The sequence below is a fragment of the Macaca thibetana genome, chromosome 16, assembly GCF_024542745.1.
Source record: "Macaca thibetana thibetana isolate TM-01 chromosome 16, ASM2454274v1, whole genome shotgun sequence".
Classification (NCBI taxonomy): domain Eukaryota; kingdom Metazoa; phylum Chordata; class Mammalia; order Primates; family Cercopithecidae; genus Macaca; species Macaca thibetana.
Window position 1 is genome coordinate 54,141,367 of NC_065593.1, and position 26,638 is coordinate 54,168,004.

A 26,638-nucleotide genomic window follows, 5' to 3' on the forward strand; every position below is an offset into this window, starting at 1 on the left:
GGCTGGGATTACAGGCATGCGCCTCCACGCCTGGCTAATTTTGTATTTTTGGTAGAGACGGTTTCTCCATGTTGGTTGGGCTGGTCTGGAACTTCTGATATCAGGTGATCCACCTCAGCCTCCCAAAGTGCTGGGATTACAGGTGTGAGCCACCACGCCTGGCCTTTTTTTTTTGGGTTTTTTTTTTTTGTTTTTTTTTTTTTTTTTTGCCTTACTCAGATGCCTGCAAGAGGGAGCTGAGGGCAGGGCTGGGAAGGGCAGGGCAATGCTTATTTTTTTCTAGCTGTGATCATGAGTACTTTCTTTTTAAATTTTAGAGACAGGTTCTCGCTATGTTGGCCAGGTTGGTCTTTTACTCTTGGCGTCAAGCAGTCCCCCGACCTCAGCCTCCCAAAATGTTAGGATTATGGGCATGAGCCACAGCACCCAGCTGGCATTAGTACGTTTTTAGTATCAACTTTTTACCCATAACCTTAAAGCATTAGCACTTTTCCATCATTATTGCCCTTCATATGTATCATCTGCAATGGGAATATAATATTCTTTTGAGTGGATTATTAATTTACTTACCTGTTGCCCTGTGGACATTTAGAGTCTTAATAATTTTTAGTGTTTAGAAATAACACAGGTGAACAACTTTGAGTAAAAAGCATTTGCTGTATTTGATTCCATTAAAATATTTTTAGGGGCTGGGCACGGTGGCTCACGCTTGTAATCCTAGCACTTTGGGATTGAGGCCAAGAGTTCGAGATCAGCCTGGCCAACATGGTGAAACACAGTCTCTACTGAAAATACAAAAATTAGCCAGGTGTGGTGGCATGCACCTGTAATCCCAGCTACTCGGGAGACTGAGGTAGGAGAACTGCTTGAAACCGGGAGGTGGAGGTTACAGTGAGCCAAGATCATGCCTCTGCACTCCAGCCTGTGCAACAAAGCAAGACTCCATCTCAAAAACAAACAAACAAAATGTATATATATATATATTTAGGCTGGGCTCAGTGGCTCACACCTGTAATCCCAGCGCTTTGGGAGGCTGAGGTGGGCAGATCACCTGAGGTCAGGAGTTCTAGACCAGCCTGGCCAACATAATGAAACCTTATATAAAAAATTAGCAGGGCATGGTAGTGCGCACTTGTAGTCCCAGCCGCTCAGGAGGCTGAGGCATAACAATCGCTTCAACCCAGGAGGCAGAGGTGCTAGTGAGCCAAAATTGTGCCGTTGCACTCCAGCTTGGGCAACAGAGCAAGACTCTGTCTCCAAAAAAAAAAAAAAAAAAAAAAGAAAATAGCATGATAGTTCTTGGCCCAAAAGAGACTAACAACTGGGGAAACTAGATGAATAGGCTTGGAATGGAGAGGCTCTTTGCTGTCAAACCCAGAAACTCGGGACTGCAGAAACTCGGTGAGGATGGATAGAATGAGGATTATATAACCAAACTGGCCCATAATTACATTTTGAACTTTTAGTACTTTCTGTCATTTAGCCTTTGCTATATAGGGCTTAAAGCAACAATTTATTTTCTATTTATTTATTTATTTTTAGACAAAGTTTCGCTCTTGTTGCCCAGGCTGGAGTGCAATAGTGCAATCTCGGCTCACTGCAACCTCCAACTCCCAGGTTCAAGCCTTCCTTAGCCTCCAGAGTAGTTTGGTTTACAGGCACCATGCCCAGCCAGTTTTTGTGTGCGTGTGTGTATTTTCAGTAAAGACGAAGTTGCACCATGTTGGCCAGGCTGGTCTCGAACTCCTGACCTCAGGTGATCCACCTGCCTTGGCCTCCCAGAGTGCTGGGATTACAGGCGTGAGCCACCGCACCTGGCCAAAACAACAATTTATTATTTCTCATTATGCTGTGGGTTGGCTGGGTGGTTTATCTGGTGGTTTCAACAGGGCTCATTCCTGAGGCTGCATTCAGCTGGAGAGTCACCTGGGCTGGAAAGACCAAGATGGCCTCACTTACACATCTGGCACTCTGTGCCAGACTAGCTGATTTAACATGGTGGTCTCAAGGCAGCCTTCCCAGAAAGTGAGGCAGGAAGCCAAGGCCTCTGAAGCCTAGGCTCTAGAACTCACACATCATAATTTCCCCATGTTCTATTGGTCCAATCGAGTCAGATTGAAGGGCATAAAAAAGTAGGTCCCACCTCCTAATGGCAGGAACAACAAAGTCATATTGCAAAGGAGTAAGTACACTGGGATGGGAGGAGGAATGTATGGCCATTAACAATCTCCTGTATTTATATAGGATAATCATTGATTGCCCTACTCCTACCCTCTAGCATTTGCATTTGCCATATTAAAAAAGGTAGATGCAGCCAGGCACGGTGGCTCACACCTGTAATCCCAGCACTTTGGGAGGCCAAGGTGGGTAGATCACAAGGTCAAGAAATTGAGACCATCTTGGCCAACATGGTGAAACCCCAGCTCTACTAAAATTACAAAAATTAACTGGGCATGGTGGCATGCGCCTGTAGTCCCAGCTATTCAGGAAGCTGAGGTAGGAGAATCGCTTGAACCTGGGAGACAGAGGTTGCAGTGAGCTGAGATTGTGTCACTGCACTCCAGCCTGGTGACGAAAAAAAGGTAGATGTGATCAGGCACGGTGACTCACACCTGTAATCCCAACACTCTGGGAGGCCGAGGTGGGCAGATCACTTGAGGTCAGGAGTTCCAGACCAGCCTGACCAACATGATGAAACCCCGTCTCCTCTAAAAATACAAATATTAGCCGGTGTGGTGGCACACACCTGTTGTCCCAGCTACTTGGGAGGCTGAGGCAGGAGAATTGCTTGAACCCGGGAGGTGGAGATTAGAGTGAGCCAAGATCGCACTATAGCACTACAGCCTGGGAGACAAAGTGAGACCTTGTCACAAAAAAAAAAAAAAAAACCAGAAAAGAAAAAAAGGTAAATGTAATGCTTCAATTCATAACTAGATTTTTTTAATTGTCATAAAGTATATATAACATAAAATAAGTCATTTTAGCCTTTTTTTTCTTCTTCTTTTTTAAGAGAGACAGGATTTCACTCCCCAACCTGGAGTGTAGTGGTGCAGTCATAGCTCACTGCATCATTGAACTACTGGGCTCAAGGGATGCTCCTGCCTCAGCCTCCCAAGTAGCTAGGACTACAGGTGCACATAACAACACCCAGCTAATTTAAGAAATTAAAAAAAAAAAATTTTAGAGACAGGGTCTTGCTGTGTTGCCCAGGCATGTCTTGAACTCCTGACCTCAAGTGATTCTCCTACCTCAGCCCCCTACAGTGCTAGGATTACAGGCATGAGCCACCATACCTGGTCCCCAGTGTGTCTTACACAGAAAAATCATGGCTTACACAAGCTAGTCTTAATCCTGTCCAGTTCTTCCAATGTGTTCTTGCTGTATGCAAACTCAAACTGCTCATAGAACTCAAAGCCTGCAGCCTTCTACCACTGGGTCAGGGGCAGCAGTCCTGGAGACAAAACCTGTTTTATTTATATATATATGTATATATACACCCTATTAGATTTCAGGATGATGTCTTCTTAGGAACTTGGTACGGAACTGCATTTAGTCTATTTAAAGACATTGATTCTGGAACTCCTGGCAGCCAAGATTTCCTTCTCTAGCCTCTTTTTATTGACAATTCTGCATTTGCTTTTTGGTTTTCAGCCATCTCTGTGATCTGGTTTCAGGTAATTGAGGGTTTTCTGAGCAAAGAAGTAAGTTACATCGTGTCCAGCCGCAGAGAAGCAAAAGCAGAGAGCAGTAGGACAAACCAAAGAGGCTGCCCTAGCCCTAACCCCAGTAAGGTCAGAGTGGAAACATCGGCCATGGTTGATCCAAAAGGCAGCCACCCCAGGCCTTCACAAAAACCTGTTGACTCGGTAAGAACCTCATGGAGTAGGAGAGGTATGCTGTGTAAACAAAGGAAGTAGGCTTTGGTGAGCCTTTTAAGGCAGTCTCTGGTTTTAGTTTCATCTGGCTTAATTTAATCTCTCATTTGAATTCAGGGACTGAGAATATTTTATCATAGCTCTGGATCTAAACACCTCAGCAACATACTATCCCCCGTGCTACCCTTTTATGCCATATGTCAGTTTTTATAGGACTTCAAAGCCAGAGTTTTAGAAACCAGAAGAGACTCTTCATAAACCAGAGAAGACGTGTTGGGATTGGTCTGGGCTTGGGCAGGAGTACCCTGAGTAGGCAGCCATTCCCTTCTTCCTTGCTTGCATGTATGAAGGGCCAAGAGTTTGGATAATACACGTGTTATGTCTTTGATTTAAAATGGAATATGGCTTTTCCCCTCTAGGCTTACATTCTTATTTTTGTCTAACTTATATTAATATTAAAATGTCCATGAACATACATTGTTGGCATTGTGATGACAGATGGGACTTCCTACGAGCAAAAACTTCTGAAGTGAAACATTTGCTTTCATTATCTGCTGGAGGGTGCAGAGACTCTTAAAGAGGGGTCTCAGGACATTTGTAACAATTGGATCTCAGTGGATTTAGAGTGCCCTACTCTCCACCAGGTTCAGGCTGCCACCTCAGGGTTACCTAAACTTCCTGCAGCTTTACCTTTACCTCCTAGATGTTTTCTAGGCTCTCATTTCTACCAGTCCTCAGTCGTCACTGCTCCCAGCTTTCCGAGGGACATAACGCCAAGACATAACCCCTCACCAGCTCCTGTGTAAATATCTTTCATCGCACACATGGCCTAACAGCAGACATCACTGCTCTTCTCTCCCGTCAGGTGCCTCTAAGCAGAGGGCAGGAGCTGCTGCAGAAGGCCGTCAGAAACCAGGTGAGCTGGAGCAAGACGGGACAGAGTGGGTAGTCTCCAGCACAGGGAGGGATTTCACCCTTCTTCCCAGGTTCTTCTGAAGCACCCACTCAAACTGCACACTCTGCGATATGTAGTATTGTCATTATTTCCTTCTTCTACGTTAGTTAGTGGAGGCTCAGACAAGTTATTTAGCCATTCACCTCGAGAGTAAGTGTTGAAACCAGAGCCACCTCCAACTCCGGAGCCTACCAAGAGAACCATGGGGATGTGGGATGTGGCAGGACAGGGCTGCTTGGTACAGAAGCCAGACTTCTTTTACAAGTAACTCTTTATTTCTTGTGTGAAAATTCAGGGCTGTTAAAGTTTAGTGGCAGGAAGAGGAGTTAAGGTGATCTTGTGAGAAGAGTCATGCTAGTGACATCAGGAGGGGTACATGGCTGTGATGGGGGAGGTGGTGCTGCTGGACTGAGCCAGTGGAGGGGGAAGATCGGCAGCCAGCATAGTCTCATGCTCAGAGAGGATGATGGTCACCATGTTTGTTGTGTACTTACTGTGCTGAGAGCTTTCCTTGCAGAGGCCCTCCCCACAAACAGCTCTCTTAGAAGCACCTGTTCCTTTCTGGTCACGAGGTGGCCAGAGCACAATGTATAGGCAGACCAGTGGTCTTTCCCCTCCCAGTGTGGCCATATGGAGGACAGGATGTCTTCCTGAGGGTTGGGATGGACTCTCTGGGCACTGTACTCTGTCTCCTGCCTGCCTCCCCCCAGTCCCTCCCATGGATGACTCAGGGCTCCCAGAAGCAATTTCTATCTGTCCCCTTCACGTTCAGGCCTTGGGGAGTCTCTGCTCCTACCTGACTCTGTGTTGTAATTTCAGGGGAGCATCAGTGGAGGAGGCAGTGGGGGCAGCAGCAGCCTCCTGACCAATGCCCGCTCTTGGGGAGTGAGGATTCTGCACGTGGATGGTACCCTTTCTGTGCTGGGCTCCTGTGGAGGGAGAGTTGGTGACTTTGACCAGGAGTGTCAGCTTTTAGGAGGATCATGGTCATGTGAGCTTCTGGTCACCGGAAGCCAGAAGTACTCAGCTGCCATGTTGATCCACAAAGGTGGGAGGATGTGGGGAAGGGAGAAAGCGGTGAGGATGCAGAGTGCAGGCTGTGGCCTCAGCGTCCCGCAGGAGGTCCCTAAAACATGCCGTTTCATGTCACCTGCTACAGCTCTCCCCCAGCTAGTGTGATGATCCCGTTTTACAAATGCAGAAATTACCTTAATATTCATGACCACTGGCCAGTGCAGTGGCTCACACCTGTAATCCCAGCACATTGGGAGGTCAAGGCAGGTGGATCACAAGGTGAAGAGTTCAAGACCAGCCTGACCAACATGGTGAAACCCCATCTCTACTAAAAATACAAAAGTTAGCCGAGCCTGGTGGTGCATGCCTGTAATCCCAGCTACTCAGGAGGCTGAGGCAGGAGAATCACTTGAACCCAGGAGGCGGAGGTTGCAGTCAGCCAAGATCATACTACTGCACTCCAGCCTGGGTGACAGAGCTAGACTCCATCTCAAAAAAAAAAAAATTTCATGACCACTTAACAGGTATTGACTCTGTGCTACGAATTACCTCCTTTAATCCTCACTGCAGTTCTGTCCCCATTATACAGATGAGGAAATTGAGCTTCAAACGGATTAGGCAAATTGTCCATGGTCTCACCAGAGTGTGTAGTGTGGACCACCACTCTCAGTTTGACTCAGCTGTAAATTTTGTGCTCCTTCTTTTCTCACACTGTAAACAACCCGTTTGCAGCCTGTTTAGAATAGTTGTCTTGAACCAGCTGGCAGTGAGTGATCTCATACCCAACTCCATTCTTGAGTCTGGAGTTTTCTCTGATCCATTTTAGGGGACTGGTCCAGATGGGACAGCCCATAGGTGCTGACTGGAATGCTGCCCCACCTCTTGGTACCAAGATCTTCCAGGGGAGTCTAGAGGCTGTACAGGGGAAGTTCCTGGTCTGGGATGTGGAGGGCTTCATCTCACTGAAAAATCAGCCATTTCTGACTTGATCTCCTCCCCTGCCTTCCTTTGTTAGAGAAGTGCCAGCATGTAGACCTTGCTGGTCTTTCACCTGAGGGTACAGCTGAGTAGTTCACACAGCATGGCCTCCCTCATAGCCGCAGCTCTTCAGTGGTGCCTTAAAGTTGTTAGCAAGCCATGAGGCACCTTCTGTTCAAAGATGAGTTGTATTCAGTGCTGCAAAAGAGCATGACACCCGCTCAGGTGCTATTCCAGGGATAGAGGACCCAGTCCTTACCTCTGCCGTCAGGAGATGCAGAGGGGATGTGTAGCCAGAAGGTGGCAGGCAAGGCTGGAGTGATTCAGTGGGCTGGCCGAGCAAGTTTAGTCCTGCGGCCCGGAAGGGGCTGTGCTAGGTAAGTGAACACTGGAAGCCTTTGGCACAAACCCTCTGTCTTCTCCACAGAAATGATGATGCACATGCAGCAGCTGTCTCTTGCCTCTTTATGTGTGAAAAAACAAGAGCCAAAGAAGCCAGAGGTAGGTCATCCTGCTGAATTGAAGGGCAAATGGATGGTTTTCAGTGAAATCAGTGATAACTTAGGTAAATCCATGGCCCGCCCAAGCCATCTCTTCCTGGCCATTCTGAAAGATGGAAGGGGAATGCTGCCTCTTACTTACCTCAGTCCTAGCACCCATAGCTTTGCGACACCCTTTCTTCTCTCTGCGGCACTTGCAGTCCTCCCATGGCACACACCCTGCTGAGACATCCCTATGGCCTGGGCCGCCTGGGCCATGGGCTGCCTTACAGTAGTTCTGGACTAGATAAGGTTCATAAATGCCCATGGCACTGACCAGGCTGCTATTCTGGGGACAGCTCTTAACCTGGGAATAAGTCTGCATACTGCAGGGGTGAGAAGGAGTGATCGAAATAGCTGCCATCTTCTAAATCCTTGTTTGTTTTCCATTCTTTGCTGGCGTTAGAACTGTGTGTATCACATCAAGAGAGCCCAACCTGGTTTAAAGCCACAGTATCTTCACCCAAGCCTCAGTCTGAGGAAGGATTAAATCTACAGATCCACCCACAGCCTGGCATCCAGACACAGGATGAACAGTAATAGCTATTAGTTAACAGTGCTAATTAGCTAACAGTACTAGCAAACCACATCCAAAGTGGATGGAGCGGCTGGGCGTGGTTGCTCACACCTGTAATCCCAGCACTTTGGGAGGCCAAGGCCAGCAGATCACTTGAGGTCAGGAGTTCAAGACCAGCCTGGCCAACATGGTGAAACCCCGACTCTGCTAAAAATACAAAAATTAGCCAGGCGTGGTGGCACATGCCTGTAATCCCAGCTACTCAGGAGGCTGAGGCAGGAGAATCTTGAACCCAGGAGGCATGTTGCAGTGAGTCGTGATCGCACCATTGCACTCCAACCTAGGCAACAGGTGAAATTCTGTCTCAAAAAAACTTTAAAAAAATAGTGAATGGAGCACTCAGACACTGATACCCTCTCCACACCCTCTCCTTTAGGAGTGTTGGGGATGTTGCTGCTGTTAAATTTGTGTTGTTCAAAATTCAAAAGGGTATACAACAAAAAGTCTCTCCCTGCTCCAGCTTCTCAACCACTGGCCTCCCTTCCTGACAAACAGTGTGAACAGTTTTTAGGACTCTATGCACACAGAAGCAAATATGTCAAAAATTCCCCCCTTCTAGGTAGATGCACAGCATTTTTACTTTAACTTAATCAGTTTTGTAGGCCAGGCACAGTGGCTCACGCCTGTAATCCCAGTACTTTGGGAGACCAAGGCAGGCGAATCACTTGAAGTCAGGAGACCAGTCTGGCCAACATGGTGAAACCCTGTCACTACTAAGATACAAAAATTAGCTAGGTGTGGTGGCACACACCTGTAATCCCAGCTACTTGGGAGGGTGAGGCAGGAGAATCGCTTGAACCCGGGAGACAGAAGTTGCAGTGAGCTGAGATTGCACCACTGCACTCCATCCTGGGCAACAGAGTGAGACTCTGTCTCAAAAGAAAGAAAAAAAATTAGTTTTGTAGGTATCTGGCAGTGAAGTGAGTTTTGGATGTAATGTGCTGATATGCAACGGAGTGTGAGAGGCTTCTTTGGATTGTGTTTGCCCTCAAGGTGTGGCCTAGAGGAGAATCTGAAACATCTTAGGGCCCAGAGGCACAGGTGGTCATGGATCCACCATCATCCTGGCTCTCCAGCTAAAGCTGATTATTTTATTTTATATTTATTTACTTATTTTTCAGGTATACACCAGAAGATCCATTTACTCTTTTTTCTTTGTATTTTATTTATTTATTTTACTTTACTTTTTTTGTGAGACAAGGTCTGGCTCTGTCACCCAGACTGGAGTGCAGTGGCGCCATCTCTGTTCACTGTAACCTCCGCCTACTGGGCTCAAACCATCCTCCCACCTCAGCCTCCCAAGTAGCTAGGACTACAGCATGCGCCACCATACCTGGCTAATACTTTTTTTTTTTTTTTTAGAGATAGGGTCTCACTATGCTGCCCAGGCTGGTCTCAAACTTGTGAGCTCAAGCAATCCACCTGCCTTGGCCTACCAAAATGTTGAAATTACAGGCGTGAGCCACCGTGCCCAGCCTCCATTTACTTTTTAATATCAGCCTTGTTTGACCTTGGCTTAAACATTGATTTTGACCCACAGAATCAGAGTACACAAGATAGGACAGAGGAAGGCAAATGGCCATTGTCTTTATCCTAGTCCTATAGGGTACCTGGAACAGCATCACTACTTAGAAAATAAAGCTGCCATTTAGTGAGCATCTCTTCTATGCAACACGCTATGAGGTCGGTGGGTCCTCCTCACATTGCAGGTGGTAGAGCTGAAGTTCACACCAGGCCTCTGGGACTCCAGAGTTCTTGCTCTCTGCACTGTCCTGCACTCCCTGCACAGTCAGCTGCCATTAAGATTCACACACCAAGTGACCCTTATTCATCGTGTTGCCGAGGAGGGAGCCGTTGTGCCCAGGTCTGCTCCAGCTCAGGGCCCAAGAGTCTGGTTCTGCAAGCCTCTCAACAGCAGGAAGCAAAGTGGGACAGACTGGCAGCCACTTGGTTTATCAGGCCCAGTTCCTTGACCCCCGTGGCTTCCTCACATCCTTAACCTATTTTTCCTTTCCATTTAGGGAACATGTCCAGCAGCAGAGTCAAGAACACGGAAAGGTCAGTGTGGTAGCTTTTCCTCATGTAATTGCAATCCCTCCCTCCCTAAACACTTCCCCACGACTCCCTCTGTGGCAGCATCTGCTCACTTTTCTGTGGCAGCAAGCGAGTCCAGGTTGTCTTGCCCCTTTGTGTTTCCAGGGCCTGGGCCTCAGGTTTCTGGAGCAAGAGAGGCATGTCCAAGAGCAAGTCCAAAGCTGCTGGGCCGGGGCTTCTCCTTTAGAGCCAAGACCCCATGCAGACACTTTGGCTCCTGTGTCCTCTGGCTGTTCCCGTGCATCGACTGAGGTTCAGCATCCTTTTCCTTCTGATTCAGTGGCAGTTTGAGGGTGGGCAGTTTGACAGCTGCCTACTGTTTTCAGAACTGCCAAACTCCCTGAAACTGACAAACTGGCGGATTGATGGACTCTATCTCCTGGTTCCTCTTGGAAAGCAGGAGAGTTTCTCCCCCTGGATGTTTCTCCCAAAGATGCTCTTTAAGTGGCATTTATTCATGCACAAGCAGGAGCTAAGAAAAGTCACTTGGCACCTCTCTCATGCTCAGAATTCAAGGAAGTCTGTAGGGGAATTGATTTTAATAACTGTCTCAGTTAATTAGAAAGACAAGAAATTGTCCCCAAAAAGTAATTAATGAGAGCTGTTGCTAAAGGAGAAAAGGCTGCTTTTTGCTTGGGTGCTACTGGTGGCCTCAAGTACAGTTGGGAGCTGTAAGGTGCCAGCGTCTTTGGGGAATTTGTGGCTGTCAGACGGGGGCCAGGCTTTCAGCTGCCTTGGCTGCACCTTCCACAGGACTCCTGGTCACTGTGGGTCCTGATGCCTAAGAGATTTTCTAAGCTATGCGAATAACTATCTAATAGGGGTGAGTCTCTTAATTCACTCCAAATTCGTCTTCTCAGCACTCCTTTGCCCCATTTTTTCAGGAACTATATTTCACCTGTGATATTTTTTCTACCATCCTGCTAATAAGACCACTAAACACTCTTTATCCCTCTTCCAGTCTGCTTCCCCTCCAAAAATCCCAGGGTCCTCCTGGAGCATTCTGCTTGGGGAGTTGTTCTTAGGCCCCTCAGTATCCTGAGGCTCCAGGAGCAGAGGTCTAGGAAGGACCTGGGACTTGGTGGGAATGACCACCCCCACCCTGCTTTTAGCAGAAACCACCAGGGACTGGGTTTCTCCCACCAAACCAGCCAGGTGTCTGATGGTGGTGGCATCTTTGGTTGGCCAATAGCCTCCAGAATCCACACACAGGAGCTCCTGCATCCTGCTGAGGGAGGGCCCATCATCTAGGGCTTCAGTATAACTACAGCCTATCCCCCGACTGATGCAACCTTTCTCCCAGGGATAGAGGCTGGAAATCTGAGTGAAAGGAGAGCGCAGCCTGGGGTGGCATGATTTCCAGCTCTTGCAAGGCTCTTAGGCTTTGGCAGAGCCTCCTCTCTCTGAGCATTTCCTGCGTGTGTGGTGCAGGCCCTGCACAGGGGCAGACAGATAGCTAATGTGTGCATTCTTCCCCTTTCAGTAGCCAGACTGAAGGCACCATTCCTCAAAATCGAAGATGAAAGCAGGTGAGTGGGACCTCCTCTCTCTGCTTGCCCCAGCTAGGCCTGCACAGAGGAGGGAGGAGGGAGGGGTGCTCAGGGGCCTCAAGCTAATGTGAAGACATGGAGCCCCTTAGCCCTGCACCTTCATCTTCCTGAGAAGCCACTCTCTCTCACTGTCATGGAGAAGTCTCACGCAAACCAGGAGGAGCCTCTGAGAGTGGCATTATACAGTGAATAGTCCTCTTGGAGATGAGTCAGAGGTTAATGATCCTGTGTGTGAATTACCTCCATTTAAAACTCTGCTCTGTGAGCTCATGGTGTCCCATGCAGGCTCATTATTGCAGCTCTTTTCCCTTGGGTGTATGCTGACATTTTATGTCAAATCATTACTGACCCAGTCACAGTGCTAGTATAGTCCAAGACTATACTAGCATTTCAGTCATCTTGGCTGAAATGAGGGTGCTAGGGGTGGTATTGGGGATTCCCTTTTCAGGCCACCCTGTACTTGATAAAGCCTTTCTGTTTCACTTTGAAAAATCCTTTTCTGGCTCATGTTATCTCCTGACAGCCCTGGGTGAAAAAAGCATGAGGAGAGTCTGTCTCTTCCTAATGGGGAAAACTGAGGTCAGAGAAAGGAAGGGACTTGTGTACAGCCACCTTGCTAATAAACTGCAGCCCGAGGCTAGAATCCAGGTGTCCTGCCTGCCCTGTTTTGTGTCTTCTCCGTCCACCATTATGGCCTCTTCTTCCCTGGAGCAGGAGGGTCCCATTGACATTGTTAACCTGATGAGCTATTAGCAGCCATGTTGGTTATCACTGAATCTTCAGTAAGTACAAGATCAAAAGTCTATGTGAATCTATAATTTTCTCAAAATTTAAAATTAAAAAAAAAATTTTTTTTCCAAAAAGGCATTTTCAGACTAAATAAATTTATTTGTTTGTTTATTTATTTGTCGCCCAGGCTGGAGTGCAGTGGTGCGATCTCGGCTCACTGCCTCCTGGGTTCACGCCATTCTCCTGCCTCAGCCTCCCAAGTAGTTGGGACTACAGGCGCCCACCACCACGCCCGGCTAATTTTTTGTATTTTTAGTAGAGACGGGGTTTCACCGTGTTAGCCAGGATGGTCTCAATCTCCTGACCTTGTGATCCGCCCGCCTCAGCCTCCCAAACTGCTGGGATTACAGGCGTGAGCCACTGCACCCGGCCCAGACTAAATAAATTTTTTAAAGGAAATAAGTCCGTGTATATCCAGCAGAGACTACTTAGCACAGAATTGTCTGTGTGACTCAGTCAGGGAAGGGCAGGGCAGCTGAGACCAGCCCTAGGAGCCTGGCTTGCCTGCCCATACTCCAGACAAGCCCAGGGTCCCTTCTCAGCACCTGTAGACAGTGCAGTGCTGGCTTTGGTGGCCCAAAGGCAAGTGGAGAGAACAACAGGATGGTACAGAGGTGCTCCCTTCCAGTTCCAGTGGGATGGAGTGTGTGTTCATCCCCAGCCCCTTCACACCTATTTAAATGTAGGTAATCATGACACATATGCAGCAACTGAGAGGCACTGTTACAGCCTCAGTATCTGCACTGCACATGGCGGGCACAGGTATATCACTGTCACCAGAGGGGGTTACATAATGTGTGTGTTCCTGGCATTATAGGCCAGAGAGAAGATCCAACTGGGGCTGAGGTTTCTTGTGAATTTTTTTTTTTTTTTTTGAGACAGAGTCTCACTCTGTCGCCTAGGCTGGAGTGCAGTGGCGCAATCTCGGCTTACTGCAACCCCTGCCTCCCAGATTCAAGCGATTCTTCTGCCTCCCAAGTAGCTGGGACTAAAGGTGTTCACCATCATGCCCGGCTAAATTTTGTATTTTTTTGTAGAGACAGGATTTGGCCATGTTGGTCAGACTGGTCGTGAGCTGGCCTCAGGTGATCCGCCTGCCTCGACCTCCCAAAGTGCTGGAATTACAGGTGGGAGCCGCAGTACCCAGCCTCTTGTGAATTTTTTTATGTGCTGTTTTGAAGCAGGTGTCTTCAAAGCCTATTAGGCCTATTAGCCTGCCCATCCTCAAGTTTCAAGCCCCCTAAGCAGAAACAAGACATCATTGAGGCAGAAAGGAACACGCCAGGGTTTTGAGGGGCACCCCCTTCTCCTTAAGGGTTCGGGAAGACTTCTTTGTTAATTTACTGCTGAGCTACAGCACTCTTACCCTGCTCCCTGAGAACCCCTGGCCTGCACTGTTTACCCCAGAGCATGGACCATTGCAACCAAACATGGTGTGCCCAGCAGTTACCTCACTCGGCAGGGTTTGCGAAGTATACACAGATCACTTCTGTCTCTGCAAGTCTCTTGAATGTTTGCAACTTCAGGCACACTGCCAGAACCACTCAGTCCAGGTCTGACTATCCAGAACCTTCACTGTGCCTGTCTTCTCTGTTCAGAACACCAGCCCTCAGATGATTCTAAGGACCAGCAAGAACGCTTCACAAAACAGGGAAATAACTGTTCTGGTTTAAACATGTTTCCATTTAGAATCTGCCAGGCTAGAGTCCTCAAGGATTGTGTAGGGTCAAGAAACAAAATGGGAAGGTGGGGAAAAGTAGATCGGGAGTCTGGAGACGTGGCTTCTGATCTGACCTTGGCCGCTTAACTATTTGTGAGCCCTTGAGCAAGTCACAGAACCTCTTGGGCTTCATTTCCTTAGATATAGGATAAACCCAGAGGGTGCTTATAGGATTTCAGGGAGGCAGTGGTATGAGTTTGAAAAGTAGACAGGGAGAACATGCATATTAATTTAACCTAGAAAGGCTGATGAGTTTTGTTACAGAATTTAAAAGATGTGGAGGTGAGAGTCCACTTTATCAGGGCTGGAATTCTAGGGCATTGGGCGAGGCCCCCTCCTCAGCCTTTACCTTCCCCATTGTAGTCAAAGTAGAAGTTTTCTCTGTTGCAGGAAGTTTCGTCCTTTCCATCATCAGTTTAAATCCTTTCCTGAAATTTCTTTTCTTGGACCCAAAGATGCAAGTCCCTTTGAAGCCCTGACGACCCTGGGCAGCAGGTACCATACCAGGTGGGTCTTTCTGGTTCCTGAGTACCAAGGGCTGGTTACAGGCCAAAGTCCTCCCTATTGGGGGCCTGCTGGTCAGATTTGGGAATGGCCATGTGTTTGCTCCTTAGGCAAAGTCTATTCTGGGAATGTAGCCCAGAGAAGAGAGACTAGGAGCATTCATCCATTTTATTTTGTGTTCTTCATCCGTACTGAAGAATTTAACTTGAAGAAGAAAGGGAGGTGCCAGGGTTGTGAGGGGCACCCCTTTCTCCTTAAGAGTCCAAGAAGACTTATTTGCTAATTCACTGCTGAGCCACAGCACTCTTACCCTGTCCACCCAGAACCCCTGGCCTGCACTGTTTCCCCCAGAGCATGGACCATTGCAACCGAACATGGTGTGCTCGGCAGGGTTTACCGAGTATACACAGAGGACAATAGACTGCTTTCTCAAACTCATAGACCACCATCATCAGAGTCTCCTGAGGTCTCATTAAAAATGCAAGTTCTAACTGGGCACAACGGGTGATATCTGTAATCTCAGCACTTTAAGATTCCAAAGTGGGAGGATCATGTGAGGCCAGGAGTTTGAAACCAACTTGGGCACACAAACATAGCAAGACCCTGTCTCTACAAAAAAAAAAAAAAAAACGTAAAAAATTATGAGTCGGGCAGAGAGGCTCATGCCCGTAATTCCAGCACTTTGGGAGGACAAGGTGGGCGGATCACTTGAGGTCAGGAGTTTGAGGCAAGCCTGGCCAATATGGTGAAACCCCATCTCTACTAAAAATGCCAAAAAAAAAAAATTAGCTGGGCATGGTGGCGCACACCTGTAATCCCAGCTACTCGGGAGGCTGAAGCAGGAGAATTGCTTGAACCCAGCAGGCAGAGGTTGTAGTGAGCTGAGATTGTGCCACTGCACTCCAGCCTGGGCAATGGAGTGAGACCCGTTCTCAAAAAAAAAAAAAAAAAAATTAGTCAAGCGTGATGACAAGTGCCTGTAGTCCCACCTACTCAGATGGCTAAGGCAGGACGATCATTTGAGCCCAGGAGTGCAAGGTTGCAGTAAGCTATGGTTGTGCCACTGCACTCCAGCCTGGGTGACAGAGTGAAACCCTGATGCAGGGTCCTGAACTCCACCCCACATCTATAGAATCAAAATCTCTGATGATGGAGCCCCAAAAGCTGTATTTTACAAGCTCCCAGGTGATTTTAGTGAATATCAAAGTTTAAACTGGTTGGGCCAAATGTCAGGAATAACTAAGGGGCAGGGCGGGAGAGAAGATCACTGCATTACGTGACTCATGGCTTGTGGGCTTGTTAATATGTCTACTGTGCAGATGTTTGAGAATTTGAACCCTCATTAACCAAAGTAGAGAAGGAGTTCAGCTCAGGTGATGGGTGAGATGCCTTCTCAGACCCTTTCTAACCTCTGGGCTATGGGGTTATAGACCAGGAAAGAAGAGAGCAGACTCTTAGCCCTAGAGTTCCTGGGGCCAAGGAGGGTCTGTGGTTTCCATCTGACAAAGGCTGTGGGTCAGAAAATAGTACAAATAAGAGGGAAAAATTTAAGGGAATGTGGCAGTAGATGAAGTGGGAGCAAGGAGAGAAAGAGGTGAGGTTAAGTCCCAATACAAGGGATACCAGAGAGAGCCAGTCAGAAGGTGACCCAGGCTTGGCGCTGGTAGTGATGCTAGGCCTGGGATGGCCTTGAGATCACAGAGGAGCTAAGAGGCTTTAAAGGGAAGATGAAGCAATGAAGCTTTGGTATCTGCATGTGAGGAGCCTAGGCAGGGGGTTGGCCCTGGTAGGACATCAAAGTTCCAGACGTGTGTGTATGTGTGTGGAAAATCTGTGTAGGAAGAAGTGTTTAAATTTTTACATTTTTGAAATCATTATTTTAAAGTTTAAAATTTTTAAAACTTAAAAAGTTTAAAATTTGTGTTACAAATGGTTTAATGTGAAAAGTCTATATTCCACACCCAGCCTCCAGTTCTATCCCCTCACCGGTGCAACCTTCCTCCCAGGGGTAGAGGCTGGAGGAGATCCGAGTGGTGCCTCACCCCTGCCAAATGGAGAGTGCAGCCTGGGGCAGCATGAAAAGAAAAACCAAGTAACATCCAGCACAGTCAATACTATCAGCACAGTCAATACTATATGATTCTTTTTTTTTTTTTTTTTGAGAATGAGTCTCTCACTGTTTGTTGCCTAGGCAGGTGTGCAGTGGGGTGATCTCTGCTTACTGCAACCTCCACCTCCCGGGTTCACACGATTCTCCTCCCTCAGCTTCCCGAGTGGTTGGGATTACAGGGTACACACCACCACGCCCGGCTAATTTTTTGTATTTTTAGTAGAGATGGGGTTTCACCATGTTGGCGAACTGGTCTCAAACTCCTGACCTCGTGATCCACCCACCTTAGCCTCCCAAAGTGCTGGGATTACAGGAATGAGCGACAATGCCCAGCCTATATGAATTTTTTTTTTTTTTTTTTTTTTTTTTTGAGACGGAATCTGGCTCTGTTGCCCGGGCTGGAGTGCAGTGGCCGGATCTCGGCTCACTGCAAGCTCCGCCTCCCAAGTTTACGCCATTCTCTTGCCTCGGCCTCCCGAGTAGCAGGGACTACAGGTGCCCACCACCTCGCCCAGCTAGTTTTTTTGTATTCTTTAGTAGAGATGGGGTTTCACCGTGTTAGCCAGGATGGTCTCGATCTCCTGACCTCGTGATCCGCCCGTCTCGGCCTCCCAAAGTGCTGGGATTACAGGCTTGAGCCACCGCGCCCAGCCATGATTCTTTATGTAAGAAGAGGGAATGAAGGATACATATGTACTTGTGTATCTATGAACTATCTCTGAAGATAGACCACGCCTGTAATCCCAGCACTTGGGGAGGCCAAGGGGGAATGATCACTTTGAGGCCAGGAGTTCGAGACCAGCCTGGGCAACATAATGAGACCACCATCTCTATTTTTATATTTTTTTTTTTTTTTTGAGGCGGAGTCTTCACTCTGTCGCCCAGGCTGGAGTGCAGTGGCACCATCTCGGCTCACTGCAAGCTCCGCCTCCCGGGTTCGCGCCATTCTCCTGCCTCAGCCTCCGGAGTAGCTGGGACTACAGGCGCCCGCCACCGCGCCCGGCTAATTTTTTGTATTTTAGTAGAGACAGGGTTTCACCGGGTTAGCCAGGATGGTCTCGATCTCCTGACCTCGTGATCCGCCCGCCTCGGCCTCCCAAAGTGCAGGGATTACAGGCGTGAGCCACCGCGCCCGGCCTATTTTTATATTTTTAAAAAATCTGGCCAGACACAGTGGCTTATACCTGTAATCCCAGCACCTTGGGAGGCCAAGGCAGGTGGACCACTTGAGCCCACGAGTTTGAGACCAGCCTGAGCAACGTGGTAAAACCCCACCTCTACTAAAAATACAAAAATTAGCCAGGCGTGGTGGTGCAAACCTGTAGTCTCAGCTACTCGGGAGCCTGAGGCTGAGGAATTACTTAAGCATGGGAAGCGGAGGTTGCAGTGAGCCAAGGTAGTACCTCTGCACAACAGCCTGGGTGACAGAGTGAGACCCTGTCTCAAAAAAAAAAAAAAAAAATTTGTGTTCCCTTTTATGGCTGCAGGGTATTCCATTATTCTATTATATGGAATGTATTTACTGTATTTTATTTAACCAGTCTGTTATTCATGGATGCTTAGATTAGCTCCAATGAAAATCATGTTCAGAGTAAATTTGCAATTTTGAACAATTGTATTTGTGGAGTAAATTCCTAAAGATAGAAATAATTGGGTCAAAAGATATATGCATTTATAATTTTGATAAATTCAGCCAAATGGCTTTTCATGGAGGAGATACCAACTTATATGTTACCTGCACTGCATGAGAGAGGCTGTTTCCCATCCCCTCGCCTCATGCTGTGACTGGCAGATATGTTGACCTCCAGTATAACAGATTAAAAACTGTATCTCAGTATAATTACAATTTTTGTTTTTTCTTACTATGAATGAGGCTAAGTATGTTTGCGTATGTTTGGTTGTCTGAGTCTCTTTACGTGAACCTTCTTTATATACTTTGCCCATTTTTTATTGGGGTTATTGATCACTTTAATGATTTGTAAAGAGCCCTTCTCCTATTAGAAAAATGAGCTCTTTGTCATTAGTTGTAAATATTTTCTTTTCTCTGCTCACTGTAACCTCCACTTCCCAGGCTCAGGCGATCCTCCCATCTCAGCCTCCCAAGTAACTGGGACTACAGTTGCGCACCACCACACCTGGCTAATTTTTATATTTTTTGTAGAGGTAGGGTTTCACCATGTTGCCCAGGCTAGTCTCGAACTCCTGGGCCCAAGCGATCCTCCCGCCTTGACTTTCCAAAATGCAGGGATTCTAAGCGTGAGCCACCGTACCTGGCAGTTGTAAATAAATCAATATATATATTTTTCTTTTTTTCTAAGCCTCCCTGAGCAGAGAAGTTGTAAATACTTTTAAAAGACAACAAAACCCCAAGTTTGTGGTTTGTCTTTTAACTTTGCTGTATTAGTCCATTTTCATACTGCTATACAGACCTGTTTGAGACTGGATAATTTGTAAAGGAAAGAGGTTTAATAGACTCACAGTTCAGCATGGCTGGGGAGGCCTCAGGAAACTTACAGTCATGGTGGAAGGCAAAGGGGAAGCAAGGCACCTCTGCACAAGGTGGCAGGAAGGAGAAGTGCTGAGCGAAGCGGAAAGAGCCCCTTATAAAACCATCACATCTCGTGAGAACTAAGTATCACAAGAACAGCATGGGGGAAACCACCCCCATGATTCAGTTACCTCCACCTGATCTCTCCGTTGACACTTGGGGATTATAGGGGTTACATTCAATATGAGATTTGAGTGGGGACACAAAGCCTAACCATATCATTTGCTAATGATTCTTTGCCATGCATACACATTTTAAAGTTGTATATAGTTGAATTTATGAGTTTTTCTGTATATCATCTGGGTTTTGTGTCATACTTAGGAAGTCTTTAAAAGGAGTGTTTTGGACTTGCCGAGTTTGCTGGATAGCCAGATAGAAATGCCCTTTAGTGGCCGGGCGCGGTGGCTCAAGCCTGTAATCCTAGCACTTTGGGAGGCCGAGACGGGCAGATCACGAGGTCAGGAGATCGAGACCATCCTAGCTAACACAGTGAAACCCCGTCTCTACTAAAAAATACAAAAAAAAAACTAGCCGGGCGAGGTGGCAGGCACCTGTGGTCCCAGCTACTCGGGAGGCTGAGGCAGGAGAATGGCGTGAACCCGGGAGGCGGAGCTTGCAGTGAGCCGAGATCTGGCCACTGCACTCCAGCCTGGGCGACAGAGCGAGACTCTGTCTCAAAAAAAAAAAAAAAAAAAGAAATGCCCTTTAGTTGTTAGAAATATGGGGCTGATATTCAGATAAGAAGTCAGGTTTGGCCGGATGTTGTGGCTCAGTCCGTAATCCCAGCATTTTGGGAGGCTGAGGCGGGCGGATCACCTGAGGTCAGGAGTTTGAGATCAGCCTGGCCAATGTGGCGAAACCCTGTCTCTACTAAAAATGCAAAGAAAAAAAAATTAGCTGGGGGTGGTGGTGTGTGCCTGTAATCCCAGCTATTTGGGAGGCTGAGACAAGAGACTTGAACCCAGGAGGTGGAGGTTGAAGTGAGCTGAAATTGTGCTGCTGCACTCCAGCCTGGGGGTGACAGAGCGGGACTCCGTCTAAAAAAAAAAGTCAGGCTTGAGGAAGGTTTGAAAGTCCTAGTGGACAGTGAGGACAACTGTGAGAGACACAAGGCAGCATGAGGGAAGGGACAGACTGAACCAAGCTGGGGAGACATTCAGGGTGGAAAAGAAGAGCAGTCCCTTCACTGTGGTTGAGACCTTTTCCCTTTCATCTTTCAGGTCTCATGAATGTGGGTGTAGGTTTGAGCACAGAGTTGGAATTCCTACAAGGGATTCTTGCTGCTGCTATCACCACCCCATCCTCACCTGTGGTTTAAGAGGACGGAGATGGCCGGGAGCGGTGGCTCACGCCTATAATCCAAGCACTTTGGGAGGCCAAGGCAGGCAGATCACCTGAGGTCAGGAGTTCGAGACCAGCCTGGCCAACATGGTGAAACCCCATCTATACTGAAAATACAAAAATTAGCTGGGCGTGGTGGTGTGTGCCTGTAATCCCAGCTATTCGGGAGGCTGAGGCAGGAGAATGGCTTGAGCCCAGGAGGCGAAAGGTTGCGGTGAGCCGAGATCACACCACTGCACTCCAGCCTGGGTGACTAAGCTAGACTCTGTCTAAAAAAAAAAGAGAAGGACAGAGATAAGACAGGCTGCCCACAGGGAGGTCTCCAGATGTCTTCTTCCTTGTTCCTCTCTTGCCGTTCTTAGATGATTGGTACCAAGCTCAGGGAAGGCCCACCTTCTGGTGCCTGCCCAGCCCCTTGGCCGTCTCAGTCCTTCCCCTCCTTGACCTAGGCTCCAGGCCCTAAGTAGTGGCTCCTCCCCCCAAGGGACCCAGCAGTAACCACTTTGCTGCACTATGTACCCTCCCCAGAGAATCCAAGGATGGAGAGCCAAGCCTGCGATCAGCTGCCCGCACCATGCCCAGGAGGAAGAAAGGCTACTGCGAGTGCTGCCAAGAGGCCTTCGAGGAGCTCCATGTGGTGAGCCCCTTCCCCGCTAAGCAGCTGCTCCCAGAGTGCCTTGAGGGATCCTGCTCACTGGGGATGAGTCCTTCCTGTGCAATCTCCACGCTGCTGTGGCTGTGTCCTCCAGGGCCATAGCATGGGCTGGGAGGTCAGCTTCCATGTCCCCCTCCCCCCAGGCCTCATGTAATGCCCTGTCCTCCTCTCGCCCCCCGGCAGCATCTTCAGAGTGCCCAGCACCAGGGCTTTGCCCTAGAAGCCCATCCATATGCAGAAGTGGACAGGATCATTGCCCAGCTCAGCCACAGCTTTGTAGACATCCCTTTCCAGGCCGGCCTCCCCAGGTGAGTGCCATGCTGGCAGGCATAACTGCGTCTGCACTCTCCTCTGTTGCCCTCTGGGTGGGAAGAGACCCTCAGGTTGGTGGCTGCTGGGACCAGACTGTGATGTTTTCCTCTTTTCTCACCTTCCTTTCCCCTCATCCTCAGTCCTGTTTGTTTTGGGGGTGGCCAAAAAAAAATTAAAAGACCTCCATTTGTGGCCTCAGTTGATGAAGACTAGACCCAGACCAGACTGTGGCTCCCTTCCTACCCCACGGGCTTTGATGTGGATGATAAGCAATTCTGGCCAGGGAGCAGGGGGGTAGTTCTCGGGCCTCTCCTAGATAGGTGAAGAGTAAAGTCTTTCTCCCTCTGTAGAAGTCACCACCAGAAGGAAGGACTGCATGGGGTTTGGTGGGAATTCCAGGGCCCTCTGAGCTCCGCTTCCCCTTGCTGCCAGCAAGGCAGACCCTCTCCCATCTGGAGCTATGGCTTCACCTCTCACCCCAAATCTCCACCTCAAGCTCAACTCGCACAGCCAGGAACTGCACTGCTTTCTTCAGCTGCCAAAGGGCACAGCCTCCTCTGTGAAGTCATGAAATGGAATAGCCTCTAACGTATTCCTCTGGCCAGCCCCAACCACAGGCCACAGAGCCAAGAGAAGTGCACACAGTGCTAACTGCTGCGGCAGGTTCAGACCCAAACAGGAGGACTTTCACACAGGGCCTCAGAGAAGGCAGCCATCTCGGCACATGAACCGCCAGCTGTGGCGGCTCTCCCTGTGCCCTCAGCCCTGGCCCAGGCCTGCTGTGAAGTTGAAACCTGCAGCTCACTGGGTGTTTCTGTCTCAACAGGTGGTCAGGTTCCCCAGCTTCTGACTGTGACCCTCTCTGTCCTAAGACTCTGCACCCCCGCCAGCCCTCCCATCCCAGGGCAGCATCTCCCAGGATAAGGAAGGAAGACAGCTGCCAGGTGTCAGGTGTCCCAAAGCAGGATGGGACAGTGAACAGCACGCAGGCACCAGCTGAACGTGCAGGGACTGGTGAGGTTCCTGAACCTATAGCAAGCTGCCAGGACCTGAGGGGGTTAGTTGATGTGTTTATGGACACCCCAGAGACACTGGTGTCTAGGAACCCTGCTTGCCAACGCCTGCTGCCTAGCTCTGGTTTTATGGAACTCTCCTCTGGCCTAGACCTGGCACTTGTTGGCCACAAGCGCAAGGTTCAGTTCCCCAGTGGCAATGCTGAGAAGAGAGTGGGGGCCTCTTGGCCACAGGCTTCATTTTTTGTCCCAATAGCACCCAACCCCTGTGGCACCAGGACAACCGGTGGCAAGCATCTTCCCTGTCTTCCCCTTCCAGGCCATGAGTCCAGGCTCCTCACCTCTCTCCAGCCCTTGTGCCACTCACAGACCTGCCTCTCTCTCCCAGACCCCTTCCCCTGGCAGCCCACAGACAGACCAGGAGAGTTCTGGGCCACACAGCCCCACTGGCCGGGGGAAGGATGGCCCCCAGGGCCTGAGGATTCTGAGTGTGCAACCCCTGGCCCTGTATCCCAGGAGGCTGGCCAGCTCCCCAGCTGCCCCACAGCTCCAGGCTGGCCATCAGCCCCCCTGCACTCAGCTACCAGTGTGCAGCCCTCAGGAGCACCTGCAGAGAGCAGGTCTACCTCCCTCCTGCAGCCCCTGCCAGCCAGTGCAGGAGCCAGCTGTTCCTGATGCCTCTGGGCCCCCCAGCCTCTCCAGGTGCCCTGTCGCCCTGTCTCCCAGCCCTGGTCCCAACCCCAGCCCCAGCCCCAGCCCCATGCCGGCAGAGAGCTGCTCCTATGAGTCCCCAAGGTACTTGGCTCTTCACGGAGCCAGGCAGCTCCAGATTGAAGGGCCACAGATACAATTTATTCCCCTGCTGCGTGCTGCACACCCGGCCAGGGCTGACCAGGACGCAGGAGGGGCAGAGCCCCAGGACTTCCCCAAAAGAGCCAGAAGTGGGCCCAGGCCTGGCCTTTGAAGTCCAGCAAGCAGCTGTCACGCTCGGCTCCATGGAGCCAACAGAGCCAGCCCTCCCACTGGCCAGGTCTTTGGGAGAGAATCTGGACTGGGGGCTGCCCTCTCCTACCCCCGCCTCCTGCCATATTCCTGACCAGGCAGAGTCCACAGTGGGCTTGCCCAGCTGAGACTGGCCACCCACGCCAGGAGACAGAGGCAAAGTTGGCATGGGGAGGGACCACAAAGGAGCTGGGGCAGCAGGAGTCCTGGCCTGGCTTCCTGGCCCTCCGCAGGCCCTTGCCTCTCTGCAGAGCCGCGGGTTAGCTGTTGGTGTGCTCCACCCCCAAGCCCGACCTCCTTTCCCACGAGCATGTGGCCGCTCCTGCTTTCCGAAATGCCTGTGTTTATCCCCTCCCCCAGCCCCCCACGCTCCCGCACACAGATCCTCAGGAACATATGAAGCAGAGGAGGGGCTCGAGCTGCGCCACTCACAGAGCTCCCTCCCCCAGGCACTTAGTTGGGGCCCAGCACTGACCTTTCCCCTGAGCCCAGGATGTGGCCAGAGCCCCCTCTGGGACCCCTCTTGGCCCTTCTCTGCCTCCTCAGCTTGAGCTGCCTGCCCGGAGTTCGGCTGTTCCGGGGCCAGTGTGTCACCTGCCAACTTCCACATCACCCTCCTCCCTCGGTCCCTCCTCTCCTTCCCCAAGGACCTCCCCCCATTTCTGGCAGCCAAGCCATTAATCTGGAGACAGAAATGGGTTTGCTATCGATTCTCTGGCCACTTTTTCTTTCATTATAATTTGTACTGTGGTTCTTCTCACCCTTCTCTGTGTCCGTGGGTTTGTCTCTTTAAATGTTGAAGCTCCCGGAAGCCTGGTGCTATTCTGTATCTCCTTTCAAAGGAAGAAGAGGGGACCCAGCTGTGGGTGAGGACTCAAGTTATTAGTTTGGAAATAGAGCAACTTTGTGTACAGCCCACCTTAGAGGTCATGTTACCCCCTTCCTGTTAAATTTTACAATTAATTTTGGTTCAGGAAATGTAAATAAATTTGTTAATAACATGGGGCTGGAATGCCATATGTCAGTCCTTGATCTGCCCTCCAGTGACCCAAGGCAGGGCTGCGGGCCAGGAGCGATGGACAGAATCACTAGATGGTGGGATGGGACCTCCTGCAAGTCACACACGTGTAAGTGCCACAACCCTCCTGCCGGCCTTGCCCAAGGGCTAAGGGCTCCAGGGAGCAGGGCTGCCTCTGTCCCTGCCCAGCCTCCTTTACCTAGTCTCATCTGGTCACTTACTTGGCTCTGTTGCCTAGGGAGTGGTTGCCAGCAGAGGACATGCCCCTTCATCCCTCCCAAGAAAACTCCTTTGCCCTGATGGAGATTCCTGCTAAGGGCTCAGTCCTCTTCCCTGAAGCCAGACTGTGGTTTATGTCTGGGTGCTGCTGGGTTCATCCCTTTCCTTTTGTGACATGGGGTTGCCTCATTCCCCATGACACCACCCCTCTGCATGAGGAAGTTTCCCCTCGCCCCTGTCTCAGACTTTGATACCTTTACCTGCTGCTCGCACAAAGCCCGTGGTGCTGGGTTCGGGTGCCCTCATTGTCAGCTGCCCAGGACCCATTCCCCGAACCTCACATCCGGGTACTCTTGCCTTCCCCTCCTATCTCAATGATCATGACCTTGGACATCTCTGCCAGGCCAAACCCCAAGGCTGGAACGCTCTTCAGCCATTTCTCCATTGCGGCTTCCTGGCTGTAGATTCAGGTTAGAGGTGAACCCAGAATACCTGAGACGTGACCCAGGATGGATGGGTGCTGCTGGATGTGAATGAGGTCCCGCAGTGGCTCCTTGGCATGAGCACTGCTCAGACTCCTTTCCACTGCAGCCCCCTTTCCACATCCCCCTCCCGCACCAGATGACTTTGACCCAGACCCAGTGGACACTGCTTCATCTTGCAGTCAGTCCCTTTTCAACATGTTTCTGTTTCTTTCTGAAGAGGTGTTCTCCCTCCATAAGTCACGCTGTCTGTCCCTGGCCCTCCAGCCCACCTAGCCAACCACCCTTGTTGGTTTCCTTCTCAGACTTGCCACCTCTCCCTTCTGCCCCAAAATGCCATGCTTCTCTCCTGGAAACCACTTGAGTTGATTCAGTAAATCAACTTCAAATACTTGAAGACTCCCACCTTCTGTTCTCTGGCTCCTTCCTGCAGTCTATACCTACCGCCTCCTCTTCACCTCCTTCCCTTCCACACTTCCTTCCTGGATAGCTCTGCCTGAAGCATTCCACTAGGATCATCTATTCCAAGGTCATGGACAGGCTACTGATGACCAAAGTTGGTTCCTTTTCTCCTTTCTTTCCTCCTTGAAGCCTGGCTCCCTTGGTCCCAGCAGCCCCTCAGTGGCCTGGTTCTCCTGTCCCCCTGCCCTTCCTCACCATTGCCCATTCCCTCGTTCGTTCATTCAGCACAGGCCTTGCCGTCTGCCCCGAGTCAGCTCCGAGACACCTGAAGAGCCCTCCAGCCCTAACTGCTTTCCTCAGACTAGGTCCCGAGGCCTTTGTTCTTGCCTCTTCTTGCTGAGCCTTTCACTTCTAGGCAGATGTGGCCAATTGGTAGCTCCACCCCAACTTCCTTCTGCTGGGTGGAATGCAGGAGCTAGCTGTCCCCAACTCACACTGTGACCTCAGAAAAATGCCTCTATTACTCGGGCCTCAGTTTCCTCGTCTTTAAGGGGCTCGGATGAGATTATTTCAGGGCCCTTTCCTATAATAAAATACTGTGACCACCAGCAAATCTTTTATGTCCTTCCCTGTCCTGCCACCAGCAGGAATGCTACATACCTGAGAATTCCTCCTCATCCTGGATCTTGGCTCCCCTTCCCAGGGGAGTTTCAGCTGTGCCCAGCTCAAACTGTTTTCTTGATCTAAAAAATGGAGGTAATCTAGGCTGGACACAGTGGCTCACGCCTGTAAACCCAGCACTTTGGGAGGCCGAGCTGGGTGGATCATTTGAGGTCAGGAGTTCAAGACCAGCCTGGCCAACATAGTGAAACCGCATCTCTACTAAAAATACAAAGCTGGGCGTGGTGGTGCGCCTTTCGCTCCGGAGGCTGAGGCAGGAG

At 49.7% G+C, this 26,638-nt stretch overlaps 2 protein-coding genes and 1 pseudogene across 5 annotated transcripts in view; 2 read left to right on the top strand and 1 right to left on the bottom strand.

Moving 5' to 3' along the window:
* DBF4B (DBF4 zinc finger B) overlaps positions 1–24,003 on the top strand; it is a 41,462-nt gene extending 17,459 nt beyond the window's left edge. Inside the window, exons 4-13 of one of the 3 annotated variants that reach the window (XM_050763094.1) lie at positions 3,675–3,866; positions 4,741–4,791; positions 5,650–5,737; positions 7,250–7,323; positions 9,960–9,996; positions 11,516–11,561; positions 14,482–14,598; positions 21,123–21,231; positions 21,433–21,557; positions 21,912–23,190. In XM_050763094.1, coding sequence (XP_050619051.1) covers positions 3,675–3,866; positions 4,741–4,791; positions 5,650–5,737; positions 7,250–7,323; positions 9,960–9,996; positions 11,516–11,561; positions 14,482–14,598; positions 21,123–21,231; positions 21,433–21,557; positions 21,912–22,149 — 1,077 coding nt within the window. In that variant the 3' untranslated portion in view covers positions 22,150–23,190. Of the gene's footprint in view, positions 1–3,674; positions 3,867–4,740; positions 4,792–5,649; positions 5,738–7,249; positions 7,324–9,959; positions 9,997–11,515; positions 11,562–14,481; positions 14,599–21,122; positions 21,232–21,432; positions 21,558–21,911 lie in introns of all 3 variants that reach the window. The other 2 variants (XM_050763092.1, XM_050763093.1) reach the window with 2 other exon arrangements.
* The window catches only part of FAM171A2 (family with sequence similarity 171 member A2), a 410,010-nt gene that overhangs the window by 363,434 nt on the left and 19,938 nt on the right, over positions 1–26,638 (bottom strand). The gene's annotated exons all lie outside the window — the stretch shown is intronic.
* On the top strand, positions 24,587–26,300 carry LOC126938707 (protein DBF4 homolog B-like; annotated as a pseudogene). Its single transcript, XR_007720156.1, has one exon. The product of XR_007720156.1 is annotated as a protein DBF4 homolog B-like (transcript).